We start from the raw sequence: 20148 nt of genomic DNA on the forward strand, positions 1-20148 counted from the left end.
AGAATATTTTTTAAATGTTGGTGTTCAGAAAGACTTAGGTGTCTTCGTACAGGAAAGACAGAGTGTTAGCATGCAGGTAGAGCAAGCAATCAGGAAGGCAAATGGCATGTTAGCCTTTATTGAAGGGGGTTGAAGTACAAAAGTAAGTCTTGCTTCAATTGTACAGGGCTTTGGTGATACAACACCTGCAGTACTGTGCACAGTTTTGGTCTCCATACCTAAGGAAGGATATACTTGCCTTAGAGGCGGTGCAACAAAGTTTCACTAGATTGATTCCTGGGATGAGAGGGTTGTCCTATGAGGAGAGATTGAGCCTATACTCTCTGGAGTTTAGAAGAATGAGAGGTGATCTCATTGAAACACATAAGATTCTGAGGGGGATTGACAGGGTAGATGCAGAGAGATTGTTTCCCCTGGCAAGATAAGGCTGACAGGAGGAGGAATTTCTTCACTCTGAGGATTGTGAATCTTTGGAATTCTCAAAGGGCTGTGGATGCTGAGTGTTTGAGTATATGCAAGGCTGAGATAGATAGATTTTTGGACTCTAGGGGAATCAAGGGATATGGGGATCTTCAAAAATGAGAGGGAAGAAAGCACAAAAAAACAAAAAACAGATCATGAAAATTGTAAACTGAGTTTACAATGAAAATTAAAGGTTTGATTCACCAGTTGTTAAGAGGGGTGGTCGTCTTAAACTGTTTCTAGAATGGAACAAAAACTCAAATTTCTGATAAAGAAATATGGGAATGGATTTCTGGTTGATAGGATGTGGCTGATTGTGGTCACAGAGGATGTCAGTGACGGGGCATCGGAATCAGGCTGCACTGTGAAATTCCAGTATTAGGGAGACAGCAGAGACAGGAAGGGGAATGAGGCTTTGATGGCAGCTACAGGAGATTGAGAAATGAGAGCAAGAAATCAAAATTGAAGGACTAGTTGGGAGAATTAAAAACTTAAAACTAAAGGTTTAGAAGTGTAAAAAAACATCAATGTCAGGTGAGAAAATGGGAATCTAAAATTGAGGTGTTTTACAATGAACTCTCCTTCCTGGCCCCATGCTACCCAAGATCATGAATAGTTCCCTTTCCTCAGGCACCATTTCTATCCCATTCTAAACCATCATCACTCCCCTCCTCAGTAAAAAAACAGCCTCAACCCATGCTTCCTCTCCTTCAAAGGCCCTCAAATGCGCTGTCACAGCTCAGGTCCGTGGCCATCTCTCCTGATTTGAATCCCCCCATCCCCCACGTCCAGCTTCCATCCTTCTCCCAGCACCTAATGTGCCCTGGTCAAAGTCCCAGATTAAATCCTTTGTGGCTGTGGTCCTCCTCGACCTCGTCACAGCATTCGGTACAGTTGGCCACTCCATCCTCCCTCAAATGCCTCTCAACTGTCTTCCAGCTCAATCGAACTGTGCTTGCATGGTTTCATTCCTACCTATCCAAATCCAGCCAGGGCATTTTCAGCAATTCCCTCACCTTTTTCTTTTATGATAAAGCATGACATAATCTGTGAAGGTAATCCTTTTATTATGTGATAAAAATACAGAATTTTTTTTAAAAACAAGACAATGATTTGTAAATGATTTTGAACAGGTTGCGACATTACTCAGGTCCCGCTTGTGTTGTAATCTATGCCTCATACCTGGCAATTATAGAATCCTACAGAGGATACTGCAGAATTATAGACTGGGGCTTCACATAGAATGATACAGCACAGGAGGCCATTCGGCCCATCGTGCCTGTACCAGCTCTTTGAAAGAGCTATCTAATTAATCCCACTCACCTGCTCTTTCATTGCCTTGCAAATTTTTCTTGTTCAAATATATATCCAACTGCCTTTTATTGAATCCACTTCCAGATCATCATAACTCATAAAAAAATGTTTTAAAAACCTCCCCATCTCCCCTCTGGTTACCAATGGATCTTACCAATAAATATTGAAAATAAGGTTTCCCCCAAAGGTAGTGGGCATATTCATGAATGGTGACATGAGTGCAGTGCAATAGGGCCTTGTACACAGGGAGTGCTGCACAACTGGTAACATTGGGACTGCCTCTCCTGCCACTGTGTGCCTGCAAATGGCAGGAGAGGGTCTCTGCTACACCCCAGCAATGCAGCAGTGATCTGTGTGCTAGGTGATCTGAGCAGGGTGTCTGGAAACACCCAGTGGCACAAAGGTTCAGTGCGGCAGACACGTGCACTTTCACCGAGATTGCCACCTCAACATCGTTCCCTGACGGCAGGTTTGGATCAGGGAGCTAACATGGGAATAACAAGCACTGAGGGACTTGATGATACACCCACGCCACTGAGACTCTTCCTGCAGGCAACATCTGCTCAAACACAATCACTTCCCTCTGGTGCTTCAACACCAGCTTTAAAGAGGAGAAATTAATGTAAGACTGGGAATGAAGTAAAGCTGACTAATGAAAAGGACTTGCATTTATATAGTGCCTTATCATGTTCTCAGAACATGCCAAAGTGCTTCAAAACCAACAGATTACTTTTGAAGTACAGAACTGTTATATAGGCAAACTGAGCAGCCAATTTGCAAAGTCCCACAAAAAGAAATGTTTGGTCCTCTTTTTGTTGGTGGTGTTGGCTGAGGGAGGAATGTTGACCGGGACACCAGGTGAACCCCCTGCTCGTCTTCGATTAGTGCCATGGAATATATTATGGTCTATGAGGGCAGACAAGGCCTCAATTCAATCTCTCATCCAAAAGATAGTACCTCTAACAATGTGCTACATGCTACTGTCAGCCTAGATAATGTGCTTGAACCCACAACCTCATGACCCAGAGGAGAGAGTGCTACCAACTGAGTCAAACCTTATTTTCATGTTGCACATTAATGTACATTACAATTGTTTGCTGCCAAGAGTTAATTTAGCAGCTTGGGCAAAACTTACACTGTCTCCATTAACACCAACTGAAAATAACTGCCTTTTCATTCACAATTAGCATGTTGCACCAGCTCCAACACAAGGTGAATTAAATTCCCAGTTGATTTTGAAAAAACACAGGTCTTTAACCAAAGGAGCAAAAAAGTATTCTTCGAGTTTGCTATAAATTAGAACATACAGTAAATCTATAAATGTATCACAGTGTCAACAGGTCCTTCCTCCCAATCTTCTCCAGGTGCAACTCTAATTTTTCTCGAGTAGCATCCTTCCCCTGCTGCTGTCTCCATGTGTAAAGCATCTGATAGGCTTTCTCATTCAAGCCATCCCGATCATAGTCATAATCAATGGCATAGATATCTGCTTGGGTCAAACCCAAGTATCTGGCTAATTCCTTCCAGTCTTTATTGATCAATTTGGCCAATTCCAAACATTCAGTTATAGTAACCATGGATAAAGGACCTACAACCAAATAGAAAGGCTAAATAGAACAGGGTAAAAGCATTACAACAAATTGATTTAAACACGTATTTATTATATCAGCAGTATCGTGCATCTTTTCTCAACAGATTTAAAAGGCTGGGGTGGGGGGACAATAAAATAAATTATTCAACAATTTTTAAACCACCTTTGTTCAAATAGTGATTTTTTAAATTCATTCACGGGATGTGGACATTGCTGGCAAGGCCAACATTTATTGCCCATCCCTAACTGCCCTCGAGAAGGTGGTGGTGAGCCGCCTGCTTGAACCGCTGAACTTGAATTCTGGTGATATCATGCAGAGCCTGGCTTGGGAAATACAAGGAGCTTAGCAGCAAGTTGAATTAATGTTAGTAGAGATATGACACCAGTGTATTGCATTCATTTAAAATTTCTTTGCAATTTTAACAGAGGTGTTAACTGTTCAAAATAAACATGTTAATTCAGATGTAAACTGGTAGAACTGAGGGATGCCAGTCACTATCCTGAAACTAGTCAAGAGATACCAGTCACTGCCCAGTAAGCAGCCAAGCTATGACAATTGCTGCCCAGCAGCCAGCCAGTACCAGTGCCCAGCAACTGTCAAGGGGCACCAATCACTGACTGCCAAGTAAGTAGCCAAGGTATTGCCATTTCTGCCCAGCAACTAGCCAAGGAAAACCAATTACTACCCAGTAACCAGTCAAGTGTTGCCTGTCACTGCCTGGCAACTAGCCAAGTGGCATCAGTCATGGTCAAGTTAGTCCGCCAAGGCAGTTTCACAGTGGTGGCATCCGCATTCATTGTTTAAACATTTTCTTAAAAAATAATCAATAATCAAAAAGGCTAATGGAATGCTGGCCTTTATATCTAGAGGACTAGAGTACAAGGGGGTAGAAGTTATGCTGCAGCTGTACAAAACCCTGGTTAGACCACACCTGGAGTACTGTGAGCAGTTCTGGGCACCACACCTTAGGAAGGATATATTGGCCTTGGAGGGAGTGCAGCGTAGGTTGACCAGAATGTTACCCGGACTTCAAGGGGTAAGTTACGAGGAGAGATTACACAAATTAGGGTTGTATTCCCTAGAATTTAGAAGGTTAAGGGGTGATCTGATCGAAATTTTCAGAATATTAAAGGGAACAGATAGGGTAGATCAGAGAGAAACTATTTCCGCTGGTTGGGGATTCTAGGACTAGGGGGCATAGTCTAAAAATTAGAGCCAGACCTTTCAGGAGTGAAATTATGATACACTTCTACACACAAAGGGTGGTAGAAGTTTGGAACTCTCTTCGGCAAATGGCAACTGATGCTAGATCAATTATAGCTTTTTGTTAACCAAAGGTATTAAGGGATATGGGCCAAAGGTGGGTATATGGAGTTAGATCGCAGATCAGCCATGATCTCATTGAATGGCGGAACAGGCTCGAGGGGCTGAATGGCCTACTCCTGTTCCTATGTAAAGGATAAACTGATGAGGTTTCACTGCCAGCATGAAGCCTTGGTTGTTGTGAGCACAGGGCTATAATACAACAGGACCGACTTTCCAACCGTGGCTAGTCACAAGAGAGACTCCTCGAGGCAGGAAACCTCGTGAAATTACCGCTGTAAAGTCTGAAAGAACAATACAGAAGGTAAGGTTCACTGAGCCGGAATGGTGATAAATGCAATGGGGCACCAAACAGCTGGGCTGGGGGGTCAGCACCGCAACCAAGACCCTCACTGATCTGAGCGTGCCACTGTTAGCAGGTTCAGAGGACAGAGCAGGGAAGGAATGAGAGGGTGGTGAAAGACAAGATCGTCGCTCGGCTCGCTGAGAGGGGAAACGAGGGATTTTCCTCCAGCAAAGTGCCGCAGCATAAGAGGGCCAGTTCTGCTGCCTGAAGATCTGGAGATTATGTTTAATTGAAAAGAGAGACTTGCATTTATTTCGCGCTTTTCACAATCTCAAAGCGCTTTACAGCCAATGAAATACTTATGAAGTGCAGCCACTGTTGTAATTTAGAAAGTGTAACCTCAAATTTGCCCCTTTCCCCCACATCCGGTTCTGTAGGGAAGCAGCTTTTTCAATAGTGCCGGGTCCAATTCCTCCAGGCTCGAGTTCTAGTGCTGAACACCCACGTCAGGCAGGCGTACATCACACCAGTGACAACGGAGGCAAGGCTGGTTGGCGTCACTCCGTCAGTCCTGCCTCATCCGCAGAGCTCCACCTGGAAGGAGAATCGCCCGTTCCCTCTTCCAGTGGAATCTGGGAGCGCGCAAAACTGGTGCAACTGCGTCCCGCCCCTGAATTCCTCCCCCTTCCCGCTCAGATAATGGCAGCCCACACCCAAGAACATTTTGCAGCTAATATTTTTGAAGTGATATTTTGGGAATTGTGAGCTGCATTCGCCAACTCTCCCCGAGCGGGCAGGAAACTAACAGAATGGTTTACATCGACAGTTGGGGTGAGACAAGTGCATCGCCTGATTTATATTAATCTAGTAATGGAAGCTGCAATGAATCCTGCATGAAAAGGTGATATTGGAGGAGTCTCCTTGTGTGACAAGATTTTAAACAATCTCAGATTTGCTGATGAAGCAGCATGTGAAGCAAAAAGCTGAGGAGGGCCAAGGACACACTGGAGAGACAATGTCAGGGGGGGGGGGCCAAGGACACACTGGAGAGACAATGTCAGGGGGGGGGCCAAGGACACACTGGAGAGACAATGTCAGGGGGGGGCCAAGGACACACTGGAGAGACAATGTCAGGGGGGGGCCAAGGACACACTGGAGAGACAATGTCAGGGGGGGGGGGGCCCAAGGACACACTGAAGAGACAATGTCGGGGGGGGGCCAAGGACACACTGGAGAGACAATGTCAGGGGGGGGGGCCAAGGACACACTGGAGAGACAATGTCAGGGGGGGGGGCCAAGGACACACTGGAGAGACAATGTCAGGGGGGGGGCCAAGGACACACTGGAGAGACAATGTCAGGGGGGGGGGCCAAGGACACACTGAAGAGACAATGTCGGGGGGGGGCCAAGGACACACTGGAGAGACAATGTCAGGGGGGGGGGGCAAGGACACACTGGAGAGACAATGTCGGGGGGGGGGCAAGGACACACTGGAGAGACAATGTCAGGGGGGGGGCAAGGACACACTGGAGAGACAATGTCGGGGGGGGGGCAAGGACACACTGGAGAGACAATGTCAGGGGGGGGGGCAAGGACACACTGGAGAGACAATGTCGGGGGGGGGGCAAGGACACACTGGAGAGACAATGTCAGGGGGGGGGCAAGGACACACTGGAGAGACAATGTCGGGGGGGGGGGGCCAAGGACACACTGGAGAGACAATGTCGGGGGGGGGCGCCAAGGACACACTGGAGAGACAATGTCAGTGGGGGGGCCAAGGACACACTGGAGAGACAATGTCAGTGGGGGGGCCAAGGACACACTGGAGAGACAATGTCGGGGGGGGGGGGCAAGGACACACTGGAGAGACAATGTCAGGGGGGGGGGGGCCAAGGACACACTGGAGAGACAATGTCAGGGGGGGGCCAACGACACACTGGAGAGACAATGTCAGGAGGGGGGGCAAGGACGCACTGGAGAGACAATGTCGGGGGGGGGGGCCAAGGACACACTGGAGAGACAATGTCAGGAGGGGGGGGGGCAAGGACACACTGGAGAGACAATGTCTGGGGGGGGGGGGCCAAGGACACACTGGAGAGACAATGTCGGGGGGGGGGCAAGGACACACTGGAGAGACAATGTCAGGGGGGGGGCAAGGACACACTGGAGAGACAATGTCAGGGGGGGGGCAAGGACACACTGGAGAGACAATGTCAGGGGGGGGGGGGGCAAGGACACACTGGAGAGACAATGTCGGGTGGGGGGTGCCAAGGACACACTGGAGAGACAATGTCAGCGGGGGGGGGGGGGGGGGGCAAGGACACACTGGAGAGACAATGTCAGGGGGGGGGCAAGGACACACTGGAGAGACAATGTCTGGGGGGGGGGGGGGGCCAAGGACACACTGGAGAGACAATGTCAGGAGGGGGGGGGGGGGGCAAGGACACACTGGAGAGACAATGTCAGGCAGGGGGGGGGCAAGGACACACTGGAGAGACAATGTCGGGGGGGGGCAAGGACACACTGGAGAGACAATGTCAGGGGGGACTAGTCACAGTGAGCGCTACAGGTGACTGAAGCGACCAGGCTGGTTCAGAACCAACAACAGTGGAGTGAATTCATTTGGCCCTCTTGTCCCTGCTCAACTCACGGACGGGAAATTCCTGCTAGAACGAGTATTTGCCACTCAAAAGCTGCAAGACAATTACTCACTCTTGATGATTTCTTCTTGGCTGGCGTCCTGAGCTGCTTCTATGAAGAGAAAAAAGAGAGAATCACACATTATAATTTTGTTTGAGGGGACACGGCTTCAATTCCAGCCCCTCCCCCAATCTTTACTCAGACACACGCCTCCTGGGATCAGGGGAGAGGGGTGAATGGCCCTGCCGTCAGCTGGCCTCTGGAACATCCACGAGTCAGCAGAAGGGGGATCGTTACGGATCAATCCTCCCACTGCGGCCAACTCCCCTAGACACTGCTCACCGCCCTGAAGCAACGTGGCTGCTATTGGCAGCTCAGTGTTGGTGGGGAAGGGGTAAGTGAGCCGGTGTTGCTCCATCCAGCGGCGACAGCTGGCTCTGCACCGACACATAGCTGCATGATGCCTTTACATCCACTAATTGTTTTAAATGCTTGCTTTCCCCATTTCAGGCACCCAGGCTGGGACTTTTCACTTCAGCACCCCGGCCCCATGCTGGGAGTGCTCGTTGAAAAATTCCACACCACCCACCTCTGATTTCTTGGACCATTATTTTGAACGGGTGGAAATCAAAGGCCACGGTAGAATTTGCTGACATGCTCCCAGCATGCACCAGGTCAGTGGAGGCAGGAAGTCCCGGCCCCAATTCAATGGCCTCAAGTCAACTGGAGTTCAGCAGAGTGAAGCTCCCTAGCCCCAAGTGAAGAAAAGTGTCCCTTACTGAAACTGAAATGGCATTAAGTTCCCCACACCAGCCATCTTGTGATCTATCCGAGTGAGGTAGCCAATTTAGTAATGGTTACTGAGCAGTCAACTCACACCCACTGGGTTCAAATCTGTCCCACTACCTGGGCTGGTTTTGAACCCAGGACCGACTACACGATCCAGACCTCGGCAGACTCTCTGCTGGACTACAGAATGGTGAAGCACTAGGCAAGCAACCATGACATGTGGGAGGGAGTTAGCAGCACAGCCTGAGTATGTAGGCAAGTACATCCCACTGTCTCCATCATCTACACGATAATTGTTGTCCAGCAGATTAAATTCCTGCAGCGGTGATATTGCAAATAACCACTGCTGCATATATTAAATAACAATGGGGGTCAGGTGTTCGATTGCTTCAACGTCACCCTCATAGGCTGTAACATCACCAACACTCCCCCCAATAATATTTTTGTCACAGCTGACCCATTATTCACTGCAGAAAACTGGCCCAGGACGTAAAGGCACCGGGGAGCTGTCCTGTGGGGCAGGGTGTGTGGGGCAGGGCCCGGGGGAGCGGTGTGTGGGGCAGGGCCCGGGGAGCGGTGTGTGGGGCAGCGGTGTGTGGGGCAGCGATGTGTGGGGCAGCGGTGTGTGGGGCAGGGCCCGGGGCAGCGGTGTGTGGGGCAGGGCCCGGGGCAGCGGTGTGTGGGGCAGGGCCCGGGGGAGCGGTGTGTGGGGCAGGGCCCGGGGGAGCGGTGTGTGGGGCAGGGCCCGGGGGAGCGGTGTGTGGGGCAGGGCCCGGGGGAGCGGTGTGTGGGGCAGGGCCCGGGGGGAGCGGTGTGTGGGGCAGGGCCCGGGGGGAGCGGTGTGTGGGGCAGGGCCCGGGGGAGCGGTGTGTGGGGCAGGGCCCGGGGGAGCGGTGTGTGGGGCAGGGCCCGGGGGAGCGGTGTGTGGGGCAGGGCCCGGGGGAGCGGTGTGTGGGGCAGGGCCCGGGGGAGCGGTGTGTGGGGCAGGGCCCGGGGGAGCGGTGTGTGGGGCAGGGCCCGGGGGAGCGGTGTGTGGGGCAGGGCCCGGGGGAGCGGTGTGTGGGGCAGGGCCCGGGGGAGCGGTGTGTGGGGCAGGGCCCGGGGGAGCGGTGTGTGTGGGCAGGGCCCGGGGGAGCGGTGTGTGGGGCAGGGCCCGGGGGAGCGTGTGTGGGGCAGGGCCCGGGGGAGCGGTGTGTGGGGCAGGGCCCGGGGGAGCGGTGTGTGGGGCAGGGCCCGGGGGAGCGGTGTGTGGGGCAGGGCCCGGGGGAGCGGTGTGTGGGGCAGGGCCCGGGGGGAGCGGTGTGTGGGGCAGGGCCCGGGGGAGCGGTGTGTGGGGCAGGGCCCGGGGGAGCGGTGTGTGGGGCAGGGCCCGGGGGAGCGGTGTGTGGGGCAGGGCCCGGGGGAGCGGTGTGTGGGGCAGGGCCCGGGGGAGCGGTGTGTGGGGCAGGGCCCGGGGGAGCGGTGTGTGGGGCAGGGCCCGGGGGAGCGGTGTGTGGGGCAGGGCCCGGGGGAGCGGTGTGTGGGGCAGGGCCCGGGGGAGCGGTGTGTGGGGCAGGGCCCGGGGGAGCGGTGTGTGGGGCAGGGCCCGGGGGAGCGGTGTGTGGGGCAGGGCCCGGGGGAGCGGTGTGTGGGGCAGGGCCCGGGGGAGCGGTGTGTGGGGCAGGGCCCGGGGGAGCGGTGTGTGGGGCAGGGCCCGGGGGAGCGGTGTGTGGGGCAGGGCCCGGGGGAGCGGTGTGTGGGGCAGGGCCCGGGGGAGCGGTGTGTGGGGCAGGGCCCGGGGGAGCGGTGTGTGGGGCAGGGCCCGGGGGAGCGGTGTGTGGGGCAGGGCCCGGGGGAGCGGTGTGTGGGGCAGGGCCCGGGGGAGCGGTGTGTGGGGCAGGGCCCGGGGGAGCGGTGTGTGGGGCAGGGCCCGGGGGAGCGGTGTGTGGGGCAGGGCCCGGGGGAGCGGTGTGTGGGGCAGGGCCCGGGGGAGCGGTGTGTGGGGCAGGGCCCGGGGGAGCGGTGTGTGGGGCAGGGCCCGGGGGAGCGGTGTGTGGGGCAGGGCCCGGGGGAGCGGTGTGTGGGGCAGGGCCCGGGGGAGCGGTGTGTGGGGCAGGGCCCGGGGGAGCGGTGTGTGGGGCAGGGCCCGGGGGAGCGGTGTGTGGGGCAGGGCCCGGGGGAGCGGTGTGTGGGGCAGGGCCCGGGGGAGCGGTGTGTGGGGCAGGGCCCGGGGGAGCGGTGTGTGGGGCAGGGCCCGGGGGAGCGGTGTGTGGGGCAGGGCCCGGGGGAGCGGTGTGTGGGGCAGGGCCCGGGGGAGCGGTGTGTGGGGCAGGGCCCGGGGGAGCGGTGTGTGGGGCAGGGCCCGGGGGAGCGGTGTGTGGGGCAGGGCCCGGGGGAGCGGTGTGTGGGGCAGGGCCCGGGGGAGCGGTGTGGGGGGCAGGGCCCGGGGGAGCGGTGTGTGGGGCAGGGCCCGGGGAGCGGTGTGTGGGGGAGCGGTGTGTGGGGCAGGGCCCGGGGGAGCGGTGTGTGGGGCAGGGCCCGGGGGAGACCGGTGTGTGGGGCAGGGCCCGGGGAGCGGTGTGTGGGGCAGGGCCCGGGGAGCGGTGTGTGGGGCAGGGCCCGGGGGAGCGGTGTGTGGGGCAGGGCCCGGGGGAGCGGTGTGTGGGGCAGGGCCCGGGGGAGCGGTGTGTGGGGCAGGGCCCGGGGGAGCGGTGTGTGGGGCAGGGCCCGGGGGAGCGGTGTGTGGGGCAGGGCCCGGGGGAGCGGTGTGTGGGGCAGGGCCCGGGGGAGCGGTGTGTGGGGCAGGGCCCGGGGGAGCGGTGTGTGGGGCAGGGCCCGGGGAGCGGTGTGTGGGGCAGGGCCCGGGGGAGCGGTGTGTGGGGCAGGGCCCGGGGGAGCGGTGTGTGGGGGAGGCTTTCCTCTTCCTTATAACTGGATAACATTTAATTCTCGGGCACAGCAAAGAAGAAAATGGTAGTGGGGACCAGTTGCATCGGGTCTCTACCCCCACTACACTGCCCCCGGATTCCCAGAGCTATCCCACATGGACCGACCGGAGTCTGTAATTGCGGTAGACACAGGCTCATTAGAATCGTGGAAGGTGAGGCTGGGAAGAGCATTTTCCACACCAGCCCCCGCCCCCCCGTGAAGATTGTCCGGGGGGGGCTGGTGTGGAAATGAAGAAATAAAACTTGCCTCCGTAAATCTTTGGGGTTCGATGGCGATCTCTGGAGATCGACACGAGCTTTAACACCAGGTTTCTGCAGACAGTCCTCTGCTTGGGTGCTCGATGGGAGGATAGTGTGGCGGGTGGGCACAAAACGCCTGAAATGATCTATCCCTCCTCACAGGCGCTGCACACCTCGAGTAGTTTGTGTCTGTCAGCTCCCCAGAGAGGAAAATTGCCCGTTATACTTCCTGCTACCTCTCCGTCCTTTAAAAGGGACTGGGAGATCCTGACCAGCGAGGAGCATCCCACGGACTTGGATCAGCACAGGGAGTCCACATCAAACTCACCTGCCATGTACTTATTCCAGTTGGTTTCCTGAACAGGTTCTGTTTTGTTTAAACAAATTTTAAAAAATGGAAAGAATTGGTTAGAGGTGAGAATGCAGACATAACAAACTCATTATTCTCAATGCAGAAATCCACAGGCTTTGCTATTTTAATATGTAGGATGAAGTAGCTGCTCGTTATAGGGAGCTGCATTATAGAAGGATACAGCACAGTCGGCCCATCGCGCCTGTGCCAGCTCTTTGGTAGAGCGATCCAATTAGTCCCACTCCCAGCCCTGTCCCCGTAGCCCTGTAAATGTTTTTTTTTCAAGTATTTATCCCATTCCGTTTTGAAAGTTACTGTTGAATCTACTTCCATCGGCCTTTCAGGCAGCGAATGCCGGATCACAACAACTCACTGCGTAAAAAGAAATTCTCAACTCCCTGCTGGTTCTTTTGCCAATTATCTGAAATCTGTCTCCTCTGGTTACTGACCCTCCCGCCAATGGAAACAGTTTCTCCTTAATTACTCTATTGAAACCCTTCATCAACCTGAACTGCCTCATGGTATTAAAGAGCTCCTAGTGCTGTTACAGCTCTAATCAGTTCCAACCAGAAGTGTGCTGCTTTAGGTTCAAGGGTTATATAGAAACATAGAAGATAGGAGCAGGAGTAGGCCATTCGGCCCCTCGAGCCTGCTCCGCCATTCAATATGATCATGGCTGATCATCCAAATTCAGTACCCTGACCCTGCTTTCTCCTCATATCCCTTGATCCCTTTAGAAATATATCTAACTCCTTCTTAAATATATTTAATGAATTGGCCTCAACTGCCTTTTGTGGTAGAGAATTCCACAGGTTCACCACGCTCTGGGTGAAGAAATTCCTCCTCATCTCTGTCCTAAATGGCTTACCCCTTATCCTTAGACTGTGACCCCTGGTTCTGGACTCCCCGACCATCGGGAACATTCTTCCTGCATCTAGTCTGTCTAGTCCTGTTAGAATTTTATAAGTTTCCATGAGATCCCCTCTCATTCTTCTAAACTCCAGCGAGTATAAGCCCAATCGACCCAATCTCTCCTCATACGTCATTCCTGCCATCCCAGGTATCAGTCTGGTGAATCTTCGCTGCACTCCTTCCATGGCAAGAACATCCTTCCTCAGATAAGGTGACCAAAACTGCATCCAATACTCAAGGTATGGTCTCTGTACAACTGCAGCAAGACATCCTTGCTCCTGTACTCTAATCCTCTTGCTATGAAGGCCAACATACCATCTGCCTTCTTAACTGCCTGCCGCACCTGCATGCTTACCTTCAGCGACTGGTGCACAAGGACACCCAGGTCTCGTTGTACTTCCCCTTCTCCCAATCTATTGCCATTCAGATAATAATCTGCCTTCCTGTTTTTGCCACCAAAGTGGATAACCTCACATTTATCCACATTATACTGCATCTGCCATCCATCTGCCCAATCACCCAACCTGTCCAAATCATACTGGAGTTTCTCGGCATCCTCCTCACAGCACACATGCCCACCCAACTTTGTGTCATCTGCAAACTTGGAGATATTACATCTAGTTCCCTTGTCTAGATCATTAATATATATTGTGAATAGCTGGGGTCCTAGCACCGATCCCTGTGGTACCCCACTAGTCACTGCCTGCCACTCGGAAAAAGACCCGTTTATTCCAACTCTTTGCTTCCTGTCTGCCAACCAGTTCTCTATCCAAGTCAGTACCTTATCCCCAATCCCATGTGCTTTAACTTTACATGCTAATCTCTTATGCGGGACCTTATCGAAAGCCTTCTGAAAGTCCAAATACACCACATCCATTGGTTCTCCCTTATCTATTCTACCAGTTACATCCTCAAAAAATTCCAGTAGATTAGTCAAGCACGATTTACCTTTTGTAAATCCATGTTGACTTTGTCCGATCCTGTCACTGTTTTCCAAGTGCTCTGCTATTACATCTTTTATAATGGACTCTAGCATTTTCCCCACTACCGATGTCAGGCTTACCGGTCTATAATTCCCCGTTTTCTCTCTACCACCTGTTTTAAATAGTGGGGTTATATTAGCTACCCTCCAATCCATGGGAACTGTTCCAGAGTCTATAGAATTTTGGAAGATGACCAGCAATGCATCTACCATTTCTAGGGCCACTTCCTTAAGTACCCTAGGATGTAGATTATCAGGCCCTCGGGATATTTCGGCCTTCAATCCCATCAATTTCCCTAACACCATTTCCCTACAAATACTGATTTCTTTCAGTTCCTCCCTCTCATTAGACCCTATGTTCCCCGACATCTCTGGGAGATTATTTGTGTCCTCCTTTGTGAAGACAGAACCAAAGTATGTATTTAATTGGTCAGCCATTTCTTTGTTCCCCATTATAAATTCCCCTGATTCTGACTGCAAGGGACCTACGCTTGACTTCACCAATCTTTTTATCTTCACATATGTACAGAAGCTTTTACAGTCAGTTTTTATGTTTCCTGCAAGCTTACTCTCCTACTCTATTTCCCCCCTCTTAATTAATCCTTTTGTACTCCTTTGCTGAATCCTAAACTGCTCCCAATCCTCAGGTTTGCTGCTTTTTCTGGCCAATTTATATGTCCTCTCCTTGGATCTTATGCTATCCCTAATTTCCCTTGTTAACCACGGTTGCACCACCTTTTTTGTTTTATTTTTATGCCAGACAGGGATGAACAAATTCTGTAGTTCAACCATGCGATCTTAAATGTTTGCCATTGCCTATCCACCATCAACCCTTTAAGTAACGTTCCCCAATCCATCATAGCCAACTCGCGCCTCATACCATCGTAGTTTCCTTTATTTAAATTCAGGACCCGGTTTTATTCCTTGCTCCCTTTGCTCTCCTGAAGGCACTGGGCTGACACAGAGATAGAATTCCACAACAAGACACAGCCCCCTTCCCCCGCCTCTCTTCACCAACCCTCCGCCCGCCCTGGTACCTCAGCAAGCAGCCACTCGACACACAGGCAGTGAGGCTATTCCACCAAGGGGCACCCCACTTAAGCTCGATCCTGCCCTCATTTGATGTCCACTTTCCAGCATGATTTCTGGCTAGTGATCAGGATCAGGAACCCGGGCTGATTTGGGGGGTTTTCTTGCCCTTCCCTATTCTGTGGATATTGCGGCTAATTGTCAGCCCACAGTATCCAAGGGTCAGCTATCTCAGCCCAGGCCGAGGGCAGACCCAAGGCCTTCCTGTACACCGCATCTCACAAGAGCGTTCAGCACTGAGCTGCAGTGTTAGCACTTGTGGTCCACACTTCACTGGGCAGCAGCTGGTCAGTTAGCTGATAAACAAACTGAAACCGCCCAATCAGGTTAGCCTGAACCGAACCAAAATACAGACAGGAGTTTTTTTTAATCTAAGAGGGAGGTTTCCTGCTGCCAGGTGACCCTGTTGCAGGGCATGGTGTAGGTCACATGTCTGCTGAGGAGAGATGCTACACCAACCTGTAATAGCATAAAATTCACCACAAGCCGGGGCACCCAGTAGCCCTGGCACTCACATAGTATGAAGCGAGTATTTTAACAGCAATGCTGTCAGACTCCATTTGCAAAGCCCCCCATTTATTTCAGTCACATTTCTTCCGTCCTCCCCCCAAGGTGCAGACACACACAGTTGGCCAAGATAGTGAGCAACGGCAGACTATTTGAACACAGCGGGTATCACAGCTGATCCCTATCCTGTCCTCACCCACCAGCAAATAGATCAAGGCCACGCTCCCGGGTCGGAGCTATACCGTCACCAGCCCGTGATCCAGTCTAGCAAGGTTCTGTACCGGGAGTGCCACCTCGCTGAACTGGGCCTCTGGTGTTCACACACACACATTCCAGCAAGGGCAGGTGAACACAGATCAGAAACAGGAACCATAGTCCAGGGACAGCGAGACCAATTGCTTTGGCTCCAGATGAGATCAGCTCAACCGCGCAGACAGGAGACTGGAAAGGCCCCCAGCGTTAAAGTGAAGAGTTTAAAGACAGACAGCGTCAGTGGCATCCACTGTAATATTTGTTTTAAGGGATAAAAGAAATGACTCACCGACGAGGTTGATGCGTTTATTCTGTTCCTCAACTGGTTCTAAACAAAACAAAGAACGGTTTGCAATCAGCAGGGGATATTTTAACAGGAATTAATCTTTGAGCAGAAAGACCTCTGTGTTCCTCAGTGTCAGGAATCTTTAAAACACAGCTCAGGCAATTTTTGACAACACTGGGACAATATGTAATTCTATGTAATCCTAAACCATGGGCCAAGAGTGCTGCCTAGTGGCGACTCATAGGAACTGCACCAGGTAAGCAAGGATGCGGGCGAGATTAGATAAAACGAAAACACGTTTATCTCTTTACCTACACCTGGAAAGGAGAAGGTGGAAAAGTACCAGAGCTTAGCACATGATTCCTCCTCTAAAAACACTTATATTTCTGCACACCGCCTACATTCTTCAGTGAACAGTGGGCTGACCGTCCAGTGTGATCCTTGAAGAAAGTCTGCTCAGCATCACTGCTGCCTGCTGTGTATGTGCTACATTATGCAATACTGATAGGCCTGTTGGGCCGTACGGAAAACACATGCTCTTAGGGAATCCATCTGGCTGATGGCATCCCAAAGCATCCACTTTAGGTAGGGGAAGATTGAACTATTTATCCCAGGAAAAGCTGAGCATTCAATCAGGTTCCATACTCAATAATAATCTGGTGGATATCGTCAAGAAACAGAGTCACACACGGAGCTATGTATAAAACACCTGCCACTGAAGGAAATGGTCACGGAAGTGGCGATTGTAGAATTCCTGACCTCACACTCCTTGTACAAACTAAACCGTATCGATTCTAAATAGTTAGGCTGCAGTATTTTGCTTTCGAGTTAGATTGCAACCTTCTGCAGATTCCGTTTCTTTTGTTAATAGCCTTGTGCAGCTGAAGAAGAGCTTCAGATCAGTGGCTCGACTCTAGTTTGGAAATTCTGGTGAATGGTTTCACCACCTAATTAGACGAGGCCGACGTTCGGTCGTCTCGTTTTGTTGTTTGGTCAAGATTTATGGTCAAACCTCGAAATCAGGACCTTCGGTGTCCTTGCCAATCTGCCACCTGGTACAAGCAAACTCTGACGGTGACCACGACTGGTCAATGCCTTGGAAACACGGGTAGTCCATTCTGTTGGTTACATTTTACACTGGAGGTGAATTTTTCCACCTCGGCTCCTCTCGTTGAGAGGAAGAAGTGACCAGAGGTCAAAGCCTCTCACGGGAAGAGAAACCTGATGAGAGAGCTGCTCTCATCACCTCTGCTGGTTCATGGAGTATCGTAGACATTAGCCTGGGAGTAGATCACTTACTCCCCCCCACCCCCACGGATGCTGTGTGACGCAGGAAAGGTCAAAAACATAAACGTTAAATTAGTATTAGGAGTGTTGGAGCTGTAAATTTAAACACCAGAGAGGGAGAAGTCGCAGTTCTACATTCTCTGCTTCCCTCAATTCCCAATTTGAGCCGCGATAAATAGGAGACACCGAGGGGAGACTGCAAAAGATGGGGGGGTTGTTTGGTCTGAGCAGCGACACCTCCTGCACTGGGTGGTCTCCCTGAGCTGAGACACCTCCTGCACTGGGCGGTCTCCCTGAGCAGTGACACCTCCTGCACTGGGTGGTCTCCCTGAGCTGAGACACCTCCTGCACTGGGTGGTCTCCCGGAGCAGTGACACCTCCTGCACTGGGTGGTCTCCCTGAGCAGTGACACCTCCTGCACTGGGTGGTCTCCCCGAGCAGTGACACCTCCTGCACTGGGTGGTCTCCCTGAGCAGTGACACCTCCTGCACTGGGTGGTCTCCCGGAGCAGTGACACCTCCTGCACTGGGTGGTCTCCCGGAGCAGTGACACCTCCTGCACTGGGTGGTCTCCCTGAGCAGTGACACCTCCTGCACTGGGTGGTCTCCCGGAGCAGTGACACCTCCTGCACTGGGTGGTCTCCCTGAGCTGAGACACCTCCTGCACTGGGTGGTCTCCCTGAGCAGTGACACCTCCTGCACTGGGTGGTCTCCCCGAGCAGTGACACCTCCTGCACTGGGTGGTCTCCCGGAGCAGCGATACCTCCTGCACTGGGCGGTCTCCCGGAGCAGTGACACCTCCTGCACTGGGTGGTCTCCCCGAGCAGTGACACCTCCTGCACTGGGCGGTCTCCCGGAGCAGTGACACCTCCTGCACTGGGTGGTCTCCCCGAGCTGAGACACCTCCTGCACTGGGTGGTCTCCCTGAGCTGAGACACCTCCTGCACTGGGTGGTCTCCCTGAGCTGAGACACCTCCTGCACTGGGTGGTCTCCCGGAGCGGAGACACCTCCTGCACTGGGTGGTCTCCCAGAGCTGAGACACCTCCTGCACTGGGTGGTCTCCCGGAGCAGTGACACCTCCTGCACTGGGTGGTCTCCCTGAGCAGTGACACCTCCTGCACTGGGTGGTCTCCCTGAGCAGTGACACCTCCGGCACTGGGTGGTCTCCCTGAGCAGCGATACCTCCTGCACTGGGTGGTCTCCCGGAGCAGCGATACCTCCTGCACTGGGTGGTCTCCCGGAGCAGCGACACCTCCTGCACTGGGTGGTCTCCCGGAGCTGAGACACCTCCTGCACTGGGCGGTCTCCCGGAGCTGAGACACCTCCTGCACTGGGCGGTCTCCCGGAGCTGAGACACCTCCTGCACTGGGCGGTCTCCCTGAGCAGTGACACCTCCTGCACTGGGTGGTCTCCCGGAGCAGTGACACCTCCTGCACTGGGTGGTCTCCCTGAGCAGTGACACCTCCTGCACTGGGTGGTCTCCCTGAGCAGTGACACCTCCGGCACTGGGTGGTCTCCCGGAGCAGCGATACCTCCTGCACTGGGTGGTCTCCCGGAGCAGCGATACCTCCTGCACTGGGTGGTCTCCCGGAGCAGTGACACCTCCTGCACTGGGTGGTCTCCCGGAGCTGAGACACCTCCTGCACTGGGTGGTCTCCCGGAGCAGTGACACCTCCTGCACTGGGTGGTCTCCCGGAGCTGAGACACCTCCTGCACTGGGTGGTCTCCCTGAGCAGTGACACCTCCGGCACTGGGTGGTCTCCCGGAGCAGCACGGCCAAAGCAAGCACCAGCGGAGGTTTGAGAGCTGTCCTCAGCGCCAGTCCGGGTGGGTTACAAAACTTCCTTTTGAAGAATAACATTATAAAATTATATAAAACATGATGGATTCGTTGTCCACTGGTAAGTGTAATGATTGATAGGAGGCCCTGTGTTGGAACAGTATGAATATTATTGTGAATCTGGGAAAGAAGCTCCTGATGAAAATTACCACAGAGGTCACTGCTGCTTTCACCATTTCCTGGAGAGCTCAGGTGCCCATCTACATCCACACAAGGTGAGTCCTGCACGGAAAGAAAAGTAGATCAGAAAGTAAAGAAACACGCTAAACTATGATCAGAGCTGCTCTCAACCTTCCTCTCGCTGCTTCTAAACTGCAAAAACATCATCCTGCACACCCTTCCCAATCCCTCCCTCCTCCTGACTGATTACACTGTCTGCTACTCTAACTCACTCCTTGCCAGGACTTCAAAGCTGTGGATCTCCCAGAGTTTCCTCCCTCCTAAAATCTACAGACATTTCAAACCAAGCTTAACGTCACCTAATCACTTCTTGATTTACCTTGTCTTCTATGCTGACCTCTTGTTGAATCCCTGCGCTATGGGCCTTGGCCATCAGCTCCAAGCCCTGCGCTATGGGCCTTGGCCATCAGCTCCAAGCCCTGCGCTATGGGCCTTGGCCATCAGCTCCAAGCCCTGCGCTATGGGCCTTGGCCATCAGCTCCAAGCCCTGCGCTATGGGCCTTGGCCATCAGCTCCAAGCCCTGCGCTATGGGCCTTGGCCATCAGCTCCAAGCCCTGCGCTATGGGCCTTGGCCATCAGCTCCAAGCCCTGCGCTATGGGCCTTGGCCATCAGCTCCAAGCCCTGCGCTATGGGCCTTGGCCATCAGCTCCAAGCCCTGCGCTATGGGCCTTGGCCATCAGCTCCAAGCCCTGCGCTATGGGCCTTGGCCATCAGCTCCAAGCCCTGCGCTATGGGCCTTGGCCATCAGCTCCAAGCCCTGCGCTATGGGCCTTGGCCATCAGCTCCAAGCCCTGCGCTATGGGCCTTGGCCATCAGCTCCAAGCCCTGCGCTATGGGCCTTGGCCATCAGCTCCAAGCCCTGCGCTATGGACCTTGGCCATCAGCT

General features: G+C 53.3%; 1 protein-coding gene across 4 annotated transcripts in view; it reads right to left on the reverse strand.

Moving 5' to 3' along the window:
* Positions 1 to 1512: 1512 nt before the first annotated feature.
* The window catches only part of LOC147116329 (receptor-interacting serine/threonine-protein kinase 4-like), a 65095-nt gene continuing 46459 nt past the window's right edge, over positions 1513 to 20148 (reverse strand). For all 4 annotated transcript variants that reach the window (XM_085991186.1, XM_085991185.1, XM_085991188.1 and 1 more), the window contains 5 exons: positions 19230 to 19302; positions 15957 to 15995; positions 11902 to 11940; positions 7690 to 7728; positions 1513 to 3364 (listed from right to left, as the gene is read on the reverse strand). In XM_085991186.1, coding sequence (XP_085847312.1) covers positions 3102 to 3364; positions 7690 to 7728; positions 11902 to 11940; positions 15957 to 15995; positions 19230 to 19302 — 453 coding nt within the window. In that variant the 3' untranslated portion in view covers positions 1513 to 3101. The remainder of the gene's footprint in view (positions 3365 to 7689; positions 7729 to 11901; positions 11941 to 15956; positions 15996 to 19229; positions 19303 to 20148) is intronic.

The sequence above is a fragment of the Somniosus microcephalus genome, chromosome 6 (assembly GCF_052327205.1).
Source record: "Somniosus microcephalus isolate GS21.2 chromosome 6, FLI_Smic_1.0, whole genome shotgun sequence".
In the NCBI taxonomy this organism is placed as follows: domain Eukaryota; kingdom Metazoa; phylum Chordata; class Chondrichthyes; order Squaliformes; family Somniosidae; genus Somniosus; species Somniosus microcephalus.